A 12,294-nucleotide genomic window follows, 5' to 3' on the forward strand; every position below is an offset into this window, starting at 1 on the left:
TTCAATAATGCAAAATCCATCCAATCCAATTCAAGTCAGTCCACCATGGCGGCACGGCCCCAATCAAGGCAGCATTAATATTTAATATAACATAACGTATCGCAAGGGGAATGGGTGAACAGTGGGTGTGCTCTTGAGTTTTCTAACCAACCAAACAAAGTTATTAACCAAAGCGTTAATATGGACAAAGGTGATTGGGATGGTAGTTGAGAAATACGACGTTTTTGACTTTATTGAGTAGTTCGATTACTTTCTGTCTGACACAGCAGAAAAACAACGGACTGAAAAGTGTTACCAGAACGGTATTTTGGTAATGGAATTTTTTATATACCCAGAGAAAAACCAGTTAGTAAAATGAAACATTAAAATATTTTATACCCTCTGGATAAAAGAATGACAACTTCGCTGTCTCTTAATTGATTTGAATATACTTCGATATCAAGTGTTGACTTATTATTTCAGGGTTACATTATTAAAATCGGACAACGAATTCAGCGGAAAAACAACATCGCTTTACTGTTGTTAAGCATATAGGCATAAAAAACTGAATATTGTTGTTTTAAAGTATAATTAATTTGTGCAATGGCTGCAAGTTTATATAAACTTTGGCTTGCCGAAGTTTGCTTTCTTTGTTGTTTTAATGTAAACATTCATATATGTATGTACATGTTTGTTCACGGTAATTAATAATTTATATTATAAAAATATGCTCAAATATATTTACAATTTAAATAACACGAGTCTTTAATGGCCAATAAATTAATCTGCAGTTGTTATTGGCCTTTAGGTAAAATCATATAAATCATGTAAATTCTTAAAAATTATAGTTGCTTTTAGTCAAAATTAAATTAAGAAATTATTTGTATGTATGTATGCTCCTAATGATGGTGTTCAGTTTTAGGTGAGTGAAATAATTATCTTCCGGGAGGTACACCCATAGAAAAATCATGGTTGTTATTAAATCAAGATGTGTTACACTTTCGTTTTTATTTTAAAGTATGCAAAAATTAAGTTTTAAATTTCTATTGACTAAACAAATGAAATATGTTAATAATTACGGAATCATGTTTATACCCTTGCAGAGGGTATTATAATTTCAGTCAGAAGTTTGCAACGCAGTGAAGGAGACATCTCCGACCCTATAAAGTATATATATTCTTGATTAGCATCACTAGGCGAGTTGATCTAGCCATGTCCGTCTGTCCGTCTATCCGTCTGTCCGTCCGTTTATATGCAAACTAGTCTCTCAGTTTTAAAGCTATCTGCATGAAACTTTCCCAAAAGTTGTCTTTCTATTGCAGGTAGTATATAAGTCGGAACGAGCCGGATCGGACGACTATAGCATATAGCTCCCATAGGAACAATCGGAAAAATAAATGAAAAAAAATTATAACTTTGCTGTTTTTTAATTTTTTGTTTAGTTCTTCGACATATAGCAATGGTTAAATATTTCAGAATTATGCTTTAAATTTCATCAAAATCGGACGACTATAGCATATAGCTCCCATAGGAACAATCGGAAAAATAATTGAAAAAAAATTATAACTTTGCTGTTTTTTAATTTTTTGTTTTGTTCTTCGACATAAAGCAATGGTTAAATATTTCAGAATTATGGTAAAAATTTCATCAAAATCGGACGACTATAGCATATAGCTCCCATAGGAACAATCGGAAAAATAAATGAGAAAAAATTATAACTTTTTTTTTTTTTAATTTTTTGTTTAGTTCTTCGACATTTAGTAATGGTTAAATATTTTCGATTTACGGTTTAAATTTCATCAAAGTCGGACGACTATATCATATAGCTCCCATAGGAACAATCGGAGAAATAAATGAAAAAAAATGATAACTTTTCTGTTTTTTAATTTTTTGTTTAGTTCTTCGACATTTAGTAATGGTTAAATATTTCCAATTTACGGTTTAAGTTTCATCAAAGTCGGACGACTATATCATATAGCTCCCATAGGAACAATAAAAATATATAAAATAACTATCAAATAATTGAGCTGCAAATCATCATAGCTTCAATGTTTTTAAACTTATACGCAAGTAAATTATAATTTTAATGTTTTCAAAAATGTTTAATTCTTGCAATAGCTGCAAGGGTATATGAACTTCGGCTTGCCGAAGTTTGCTTTCTTTCTTGTTTTAGTTTATTTTAATTAAGTTTATATTTTGAAAAGCAATGTTACAGTCAAATATCTTAATGTTTCATTTAACTATTGGGCTTTTCTCTGGGTGTAGCTCCCATTCTTTAAGGCACCTCTGAAAATTGGCTATTAAAGTGAAAATACAACTGACTTGGCCCGTCGCTAATGGCTAAGCATCTTGACTCATGTTAAGATGCTGCGCACCCTTGGCATGCCGAAAAGTACAGTCGCCATTTGGAAATTTATGCGACTCATCGGCTCATTTAACACTGAAGACGATTTAATCCCGCCCCCGCCGCTTTCTTCCCAACTGATTAGTAGTAGATTGTTGTTGTAATTAATAGATGGGCCCACCCACCGCACCGCATTAGCGGGTTGCCAGGCAGCGGTCCTTCGGCAGAAATCTGTCATAAATGGCACACCGAACCGACAAGGACGAAAATGCAAATCACAATGAGCCTTTTTATTTTTCTTTGGGCCCTCTTTCATTCATTTCGTTTTGTTTCGAAGTGGTTTCGTTTCGTTTCGTTATTGTTGTTGAGGCCACAAATATGCGCATAATTAATTGGCCGCCCGCTTTTTTCGGGATTTGCTGAGTAGATTAAATGGCATTTTGTCAAAGTGTATTCTGTATTTTAATTAACCCCGAAACGAGCTGGCCCGAGTTTCGACCAATGAATGCTGGCAGCTCTTGAATACTTAAGTTGTTTTCGACCAGACAGACTTACCAATCGGCCGACCACTCCAGTGGTCCGAGGTGTCCAGTCCTCCGGTGTCCAGAAGTCCAGAGGTCCTGCCGTCTGGCAGTCCTGCAGTCCTGCTGTCCTGAGTGCGCTGTCGATTCGACTCTAAGTACGTAATGCCAAAGTAATCGGTCTGCAAAGAGCAACAAGCAAAGGGAGTTCTTCAGTTTCAGTCTGTGGCAAAGTCGGCGCACTCGCCGATGTCTTCATAAAAATTGCAAGCAGGTTTGACAGCCATTTGCCACCGAAGGATGTCCACCGAAGGATGTCCCGACGACAAGCTCAGTGCTCAGGATATGGAGATTCGCTCCCAGACGGAGCCAAGCAACTAAAACCAACGGAATGAAGGACGACTGACAGCTGCTGGGCAAAAAGGGACGACTAAAAGCTGCTCACGTCACTTACGGCTCAAGTTCTGCCAAGATTTGTATGCCCCTGTGCAACACTTCTGATGCCCCCCATCGTCCACGTCCTCAATGTCCTCGATGTCCTGAATGTCCTGGCACACACTCGACCACCCACACTCGTACACACCACATTTATGCACATAACATGGACGAGTTTTTTCCTGCTTATTAAATATTTTATATTCGATTCGTTTGGCCAAGCCTCGGGCAGCCATGAATAAAGCCAGCCAGTGCAAACATTTCAATTCGAATGTTGTGGACAACAGCCCACAAACAGTTCAATTAATTGTGTTTTTAAGCCTTTTAGTCGGCACACGGGTGTGTTGTTTTCCGGCCATTGCCGCTATATGCCGCAAACAGAATGGGCTTTTGTCTGTCTAATTCTGAACACAACATAAATTGCCCAGTTTCTACAACAGTTTCTTCAAGCTACAGACAAAAACGAATGGCTAAATCATGTAGCCCGTCTCAAGTATTAGTTCCCGATTGCCTTGTTGACTTAATGCCAAAATATTCATCCCAGTGAGATCATTAACTGTTATATACTCGGCCAATAGCAGCTTTTAACATTTAAACTGACCATCGTTATACCTTTGTTACAAGATGTTTTTAATGTACTATATAGTACTTTTTTTTCTTGAATTAAAATGTTTCTGCACTGGATTTAGTTAAAATTCTAGTCCCAAATGAGTCATCAGCATCACAAGCAGCTAATAAGTCGGATCTGGTCCAATCAGCTTTGCGCAACCAGCTACTCTTTGTTTCGGATTCTGGCTAGTGTCTAATTGAAACGTAATCCCTGCGCCATGGACGCGCGGAGAATTCAAAAACTTTTACCCATAGAATTTAAGCCCATGTCCCTACACTGAAAAAAAAGAAGCAAAACTAGACGAAATGAGTTTTGAATTAAAAATACTAGCCAACAATATATGTGCAACATTTTAAAATATACACAAACATGCTGCAACATTTTCTTTTCAACTTGATTTCTTAAAACCCTTCAGCGATTTGTTCAGTGTACGCTTCTCCCTTGGTTACACAAAAAACACATACAAATGGTTGCATTTTTGAGTTGGTAATCCGCGCCAAAACAGCGCCAACAACGCGCAGCACGGAGCGGAAAAAAATATTAATTGGAAACAAGAGGCTTTCTCCCATTGGATTGTTCCGGTTTTGTGTAAATGCACTTAAAAATGGTGCTTTAGCTGTGTGTCGGAGCCTGATGCATTTTCGTTCTTTTGGGCTAGTAATTATGAACAAAAAATTGTAAATGAAAAGAGCAAGTAATACAAGTAGTAAAATGGAAACAACATTTTATGCATTTTTAAGGGTACTTTCCCAAAGTGGATCCTTAAAGCCCCAACACTCGTCATTTCATATAGTTAAGATATTTAGAACACACAAATTAGCAGCTAAAACAAAAAATAAGGTATGAAATAATATTCTGTATGCTATTCTTACTGAGAATCCTCCGTCCATCTGGCATTTTTGCAAAATTAAAAATTATGGCTGTGTACTATTAGTTTGTTTGATTAAATTGTGCACTTCTTTTCACTCTCCTCAATTTAAATTGCAGGGTTTTTCTTCGAGTGAACACACGCTGGCATGAAAACTTTCACCGTCACTGCCCATAATGCTTGCTCATTAAGTCAGATTTTATCAAAAACATATATGGAATTTTCCGGAAGAAAAGTTCCCGAAAGAGGGATTTCGAGAGCAGGCAAACTTTGGCTCTATATCATGTGGCTGTCACTGGAGAAATTTCGCAAAACAAGCCTTTTCGTGTTTGGCTAGGGTATTAGAGCCTCCTGCCACGCCCCTGCCCCCGCCAGTGCCCACCCCGCCTTCCTACGAGCAAAAACTGGCTGCTGGCGGCAGCGACCGATGTGCGAATTTCGCGCAAATAAATTTAATATCTGACGCAATCTGCCACGAAAAACAAAAGCCCGAGAGCCAAAGCGAACCGACAGAAATAAGTGAGAAAAACCTACAAAATTTGCGCGCGATGGCTGTTGTGTTTGGTGTTTTTTTTGTTTTCTGAAAATTCTGCCCGCCATTGGCGAGCAACAAAGAGAAAGCGATGGGAAGGTAAACACGTAAACGTAAACGAATTTGTAACTCGATGATGTCGGCATCGCAGCTCACTTTGTGCGCCGTGTCCCAATTTCATTATGCAAAAATCCGGTGAAAGGCAGCGAGCACTGCGACTAGAATGCGCTGCGAAAATGATTAAACAAAACACAGGAAACGGCATCAAAATATGCGAGGGTGCTTATATATCGCGGATTCTCATTTCGTAAGTAAACACAAATCCGGTGAATTGCCTAACAATATATGTATTCCGAATCAATGGGAAAATATTGCTGTGATTAGCGCGATTTTAGTGTTTTATATAGCAAATAGCAAATAGCACAACCATATACATTTTTGAAGCCCCTGTTTCCTTGCTTAATTTTTCCCTAAAACTGTATTTTCTATGCAATTCAAGGGTAAATGATATTGTATCATGTAACTAATCGAACTTATTTTGACACTTAAATCACTGCGAACGACAGTCCACTTAGTGACGAAGAAGACCACACTTAGAAAACCTAATAACGAATCAAGGCAATATTCAGCTGATGTTTTGGTAGTTCGTTCTTCACTGTTAGCTTTTAGTAATACAAAAATGTTTGTAGTAAAATCCTTTGCTCTGTCATCAAAGCCCTGTCATACCATTAAGTTAGTGCCTTGAATAATTTCCATAGCTCAGCGAAATTGACGATAAAAATGTGTGTCTCCTAAGCCCTGAAACAGAGATTCAGTCCCTCTTGGGTCTTTAATCATTGCCAAATTTTAAATATTCGGCTGGACGTCGTTGGCCATCTCTTGTCACGGCATTTGCTGCCGTATAACATTTTTATTGCCCTTACTTTTAGCTGTCCAGACTTCGTCCCATCCCCTCGAACCACTGCCCTTGTTGTTTTCTGACTTCATTTCATTGAAATGTAGAATTTTTATGACACTTTTGCGTTGCGCTGCTTTGCTGCAAATATGCAAATGTAGCACCCAGTCTGTTTGCCACGCCTACATTCCTCCATGGGCCGACAGCATGTACAGCCTCCCAAATAAATTTATATGAAAAATGCCCGTGTTTAAGTTTTTTACGCGGCTAGTACACTCGAAAATTTAGAAAAGAAAAAATGGAGAATTAAGGGTCGTAAATTGAGGAATTATTAGCAAAACTTTTCGGAAACAAAGAAAATGCTTGTGTTTTGGGTAATAAAAATTATTATTGTGACAAATAATGAAATTCATTGTGGCAACAAATTTTCATACATTAAAAATAATTTGGTGATGTAATATTTCCAAGCGCAACAAAAGCTTATGATATAATTTTTATAAAAGTCTTTTAATCGGTTATATTGAGTTTTGATTTCAGGACAATCGGTTATTCATTCAACTTTTTAATAACAAAAATGTTCGCATAATTTTGTTGGGTGCAAGAGCAGGAGGCGGACACGGAGGGCGGTAAAACGTGGGCGTTGCGGGCTGGCAGTGAAAATATTTATGCATTTGGCCGTGAGGCAGTTTGAAAACTCAGCTGATGAGCCTTGGATGGAAGAGATGGGTGGTGGGTGGTCGGTTGTGGGTGGTGTGTGGATAGCTGGTGGCTCTACGGTTAATGGGTGGCAACGGAAATTTACTTTTTGGTGGGAGCCGAGAGGCTCGACGCTTCGACATTTTTGGCTAACTCGAACCATGAGCTAAGATAAGAGTCATAAAGTTTGTCGCCAGCGCACAAAACCAGCTACTCATCTGAACTGCGATAGGTACACTGGCAAGAAAGCAGCTATAAAATGTTATAAATAGTTTTTATTGATAATACTTAAAGATGGGATCGCAAGCAATGATTGTTCATTTAATATAATAATTTATTTATTCGCAAAAAAATAGCTTTTATTGTTTTGAGCAAAAAAATAATCATTAAATTGTGATTTTAATTATATCAATTAGAATGCTTTATATATAAAATAGGTTCTGACCCATCAAATATATATTGTAAATAAGTTAAACTGTTGCCCAAATAAAAAAGCTTTAGACTTGCGCTATTTACTTGCCCTAAAGGTGTTAGAGAAGAAATAAAGCACTATAATCACCAAAGGGAGACCCACTTTGGCATTGATTTCGGACTAAGGCGACTTGCGACACGTGCTTAAACATATATTTGCACACCTTTGCTTAAGACTTGGGTGGCCATCATTTGAACATTAGGCACTTTCAATTCTCCATTGGGCGACGGCGCAGAGCCGACGACAAAAGCAGAGAACTTTAATTAAATATCCATTTCCGGTGCGGCATTCGATCCGTGCGAGTGTGTGGTGTGTGGTGTGCTTTGTTCTGCTGTGTATTAGTCGGTCTTTGATCTGTCAAACGGCAGAGCAGGCAAAAACAAAAAAAACAAAAGTGGAAAAGCCACAGGAAAACTCATTTACTTGACCAGTGGGCAAGGGGGGCGTGGCACAAGGGCGCCGCCGATAGCGTATGCATCGCACACTGACAAGATATATGATGGCAAACTTTGGCCAGCTTGCCTGGCTTTTTGTCGTTTGCCGCTTTGCTCGCAGGCAAATGGTAAAAGTTTGACGCCATCCCCCCCTTTCTCCACCTTTCTCCGCCATTCTCCATGCGTGGCATTTGAAATGCTAATGGCAGATGAGCTTAGGCCAAGAGTCAGAGCCAGATACAGATACAGATACAGATAGAGAGGAAGAGCCATAGCCATAGTCATAGCCATAGCTAAAGTCTGAGTAGAGACCCTGATTCGAGGCCTCATAATTGAATGTTGGGCCAGTGCAGTAGGGTGTCCTTTTGTAAGCCGGCCCCAAGGGGCAAAGGTCAGGGGTCAGGGGTCAGGGGGTGAAGGGACCAAGGACAAACTAGTTGGCTAACTAATTTAAATATCATGAATTTAACATAAATATATATATGAGGGAAAAGCAGGCAAAAGAGACAATAGGGCCACATCTCATATTTCATATCGGAGCGATCTGGTGACCCCTTTTGTTGCAACACTGTTTGCTGTACGACAGCAGCCAAAATAAATGCGAAATGTTGGTCGGAATCTACATACGCAAATAGTGAGCGTTCTTGGGGGATGGCACACCCATTTCCCAGCTCCCCAAGTCCATTGTACGTGCTTGGATGTGGGGAAAACAAAACTTTCAATGGACTGGCTGGCAAGTCAGCCCCCAAAATGTCAGCTCTTTAATCAAAGCCAACTCCCTGTTGCAAAATATTGTTCTACCCCCCAAAAGAGAACAAAAATCGAACTGATCAGCCAAAATGAAAACTTTCCCTATCTGTCCACAAAAGAGGGGCGTCATTAAAGGCATATAAATAATTTTGTCTTTGACTTGGACCTGGCTTCTATGGCGCTCGCCTTTGCAATAAATTTAAAGCTGTCTCTGGCGATGAAATGCCCATCCTGCTTCCGATTAACCCACCCGCTGTCAGTCTGTTTTTTTAATTTTATTTTCGTCGTGCTCTACTTTTAGTCCCAGCTAAGCCGGAAGGGATCAAACGGTTTTCCCCGCCCAGCAACAGCGACACAAAAAACCGGGCAGAAAGGAAAGAAATAACATTTCGACAGCTGCCCCACTGGGTGGTTGGGTCGCATTTGCTTCTTTTTTTTCTCCTTTGGGTCAATGAGCATCAGAGGTTGACTGCATAATTTATGAACATAAATGGGCGTGACAAGGGATTAGGGAGGCGGGGCATTGCGGGGCGAAGGATTGAGGGTCAACTAATGACCTGGCGCACTGCTAAATGCATGGAAACTGTCTGCGCCAGAGCGAATAACAATTAATTGGAAATATGGCTTAGCCCAGAATTAGCTCAGCGCGGCGGCCCCTCGTTTGCGGATTTGAGCCAGCGTGTTAAGACTTCGTCCTGGCAATTAAAAAGCGGAATAAGTTATGTTGGAAGCACCAACGCAGCGATTAGATTAGCATTGCCTTTCGAACTCTTCTAACATCTAGAGCATTTCAAATCTTAGGTATTTGAGCAACATGAAGAAAGTGAAATTTAATGATTTTCTTATAAAAACAAGTAGCATGCTTAATCAGTTTAACCAATTAAAACTGTTATACAGCTATCCAAGTAAGAATCAGCCCACATATCAGGAGTCTTAAAATATATCCTATAAAAAAAAAGTTTGTACTCGAATAAAATTTAATAATAACAAATAAAAATGTTTCCACTACAGATATATTTTTTAAAAGGCATATAAGATTGGAAAAATTGCTTAAAATCAGAGCTTCAGCAACAATTCAAGCGAGGGATTCTTTTTTACAATGCGGTTTATTAGAAGTGCTTTTCAGTAAAAATAAAATTAATTCGAAATGTCGCCAAACTTTGGATGGAACCTAAATTTATATTGGACTTTTACTCAGGAGTACCCACATATTATGAAAAAGTTCAAATTGGTGTTCAATTTTTTTTAACTGAATTCCGTTCACCTGTTTAATGTAAATATATAAATATTCTTTAACACATAAATACTGACATCAGGTATTTGTAGCCATTATTTCGAGCAGATCACATAGACCGGGTCAAAGCGCTCGGAATTTCAATCGCTGGAGAGCCCGCTTTAAGCAGTTCATAACGTTTCGTTGAAGCTGACACACACACCCTTTCGGCCTTCCAAATTCGAGCTTAGAGCTAAGTCTTAAAATCGCAAAATAAATTCATAGAAAATTAGTTAAACTTTCAAAGGCATTGCGAGTAAACCTCCAGAGATGACCTCCATTTTGGTGCTGCTGTTCGCCAGCGTTGTGCACTTCGGAATGCGCGGCAGCTGTCTGCTGGACTTGGAGCGATTCCCAGTGGTGCCGGGCACCGTCTTCGCGGGCCACATCGCCTACTGCGCCGTCCTGCACTTCCTGCACGACCTGGAGGTGCTGCCGACGAGCTACCGCCGGCGGATGGGCTGGCTGGCCGCCTTCCTCATCGAACTGGTGCTGGGCATAGCCGCCATGGAGGTCCTGGCCCTGTGGCTCTGGTGCAGCGTGGAGCACATCCTGCACCTGGCGCTGCAGTTCGTCCTGCGACGCTACGCGGGCATCTCCGCCGATCTCTACCAGCGCTGGGAGTGGGCCATCATGGGCGGCCTGATGACCTCGCTGGCGACCTTGCTCTGGCTGAGTGCCTACGAGGCCACGGATATACGGGACAAGCAGACCAAGGAGGAACAGAAGGAGCAGGAGGAGCAGCTGCACCTGGAAGTCCTGGCCACTGCCACCGATTGCTAGCCACCTAGGAACCCCTCATCTGCAACCTTTTGATGTGGCCACCCATTCCCCATGGCTTCGCCCTCGATTAGATGAACGATCATGCTGCGAGGACCGGAGGAGGCAAATGTATTTATTCCAGCCAGATGGACTCGAAAAGCTCTAAAGACCGTTCCAAAGGGTGCTGGGGAAGGGGGCGCGACACGGAAAGGGGCGGGGCAAAATGATGGACTGCAGTAAAATGTCTATGAAAATTGACTTGGTGTCCTGGCATTGAGAGGCAGTCGGGCGGAAGGAGCTGCCAGCGACTGGATGCGCGTCAATTGACAAATTGTCGACTGGCCTGGCCTGTTCTGGCCTGGTCCTCTACTATATTTCTGTGTCCCCGGGTCTGTTGCCGCGAAAAGTCATCAGAACTTTTGTCTAATTTCATTTCGTTTCACTTGAAGGCCAATTTTTGGTTTTTATTATTCATACAATTTCTCGCAGCGCGATTTAAGCGCTTCCAGCATTGCGTATACGCAGTGTGGTTCAGGGAATTATGAATTTTCATCCACTCTGTGTTTCGCTGTGTGTGTGTGTGTGTGTGTTGAGGAGTTTATATGTGTATGCCTAAGCAAACAATAGCCGAGCAGAGCTTTTGTTTATTCTTCCTCCACTGTTGCTTACGGCCACCCACACAGATACATAAACACCCATACCGATGCGAATTTCGGTGCGTGTTCCCTTGACGGTACACCCCTGCCCCCTTTTTGTGTTGTGTATTTATGGAAACATTGCTCCGAAAATATTTTAAAGACGACCAACTTGGATGAAAGAAACGAGAAACGAGAAGCGAGGGATGCTGGGTGCCTCTAATGGGCGGTGTGCAGGTGGGGGCCACCAACCTCGCCAGACACTGGAATTGATGATAATACCACATACCAGCGTCGCTGCCGAATACACAAATTCCGGCCCTTTACGGAGCTGAATCGGAGTCCCAAAACGGGACAGCGCAACTGCTGACTGGCGGATTATTGAGTGTCCAAAGATGGGAGCGGCGATTGGCAGAGAGGTCCTGGTCGAAAAACCCTGAAAGACGTCTAAGGATATTAGGCACAACTCCACTGTTGGCGATAAGACACGAAGAAGCACTTAAACAGCTGCTTAATATTGTATTGAGACATTTGTGGAATCATTTTCACTTGATTCTGCCAGCTCATTCACTGTAATATTTTTTAAATGGATTGTGGGCTCATATACACAAAGAATGAAGAAAAAAATAGTTTTTAATTTACTTTTTTAGTGTACATATATTTAAGAATACACACAGAAAATTTCATATCGTTGTGGTGAATATTTTTGAAGTTACACCCAAATTTAAAAAGGCGTTTGAGAGTGCTTGCAAGTACAAGTACAAACTTTAAACGCGTTTTTCTCAAAATGGTGTTTTCAAAGTGACCAACATTAACGGCTAGTTTGGTTAGTCTCTAATATTAACGCAAGCTTAAGTATTTTATAGTTATTAAGCAAAGTTTTTTTCTCATCGAATAATGTTTTTATTTCATTTAATTTTTATTTAATTTCAATAATTAATAGACCTAACATAACTCAAACGAAAACTTTTTGGTTTTTTTAATTTCGGATGATCCAGTTTAGTTTTGTTTTTTGAGAGGAGTTCTCGGAGATCAGCTCTCTTCCAAATAAATATTTTTCCTAATAAAAAGCCTTTAAAGAAAGTTAA

General features: G+C 40.3%; 1 protein-coding gene across 1 annotated transcript; it reads left to right on the top strand.

Annotated features, from left to right (window-relative positions):
* Nucleotides 1-9,928: 9,928 nt before the first annotated feature.
* Nucleotides 9,929-10,829, top strand: LOC108147680. The gene has a single exon (XM_017274377.2). The coding sequence runs from the start codon at nt 10,080-10,082 to the stop codon at nt 10,590-10,592; it is 513 nt and encodes a 170-aa protein (XP_017129866.1). The 5' UTR covers nt 9,929-10,079; the 3' UTR covers nt 10,593-10,829.
* The last annotated feature ends 1,465 nt before the right edge of the window (nt 10,830-12,294 follow it).

This window comes from Drosophila elegans, unplaced genomic scaffold (genome assembly GCF_018152505.1).
Source record: "Drosophila elegans isolate 14027-0461.03 unplaced genomic scaffold, ASM1815250v1 contig_149, whole genome shotgun sequence".
Classification (NCBI taxonomy): Eukaryota; Metazoa; Arthropoda; class Insecta; order Diptera; family Drosophilidae; genus Drosophila; species Drosophila elegans.

What these genes read in the sequence shown, in the direction of transcription:
- LOC108147680 (XM_017274377.2), top strand. Translation starts at nt 10,080, where the DNA reads ATGACCTCCATTTTGGTGCTGCTGTTCGCCAGCGTTGTGCACTTCGGA.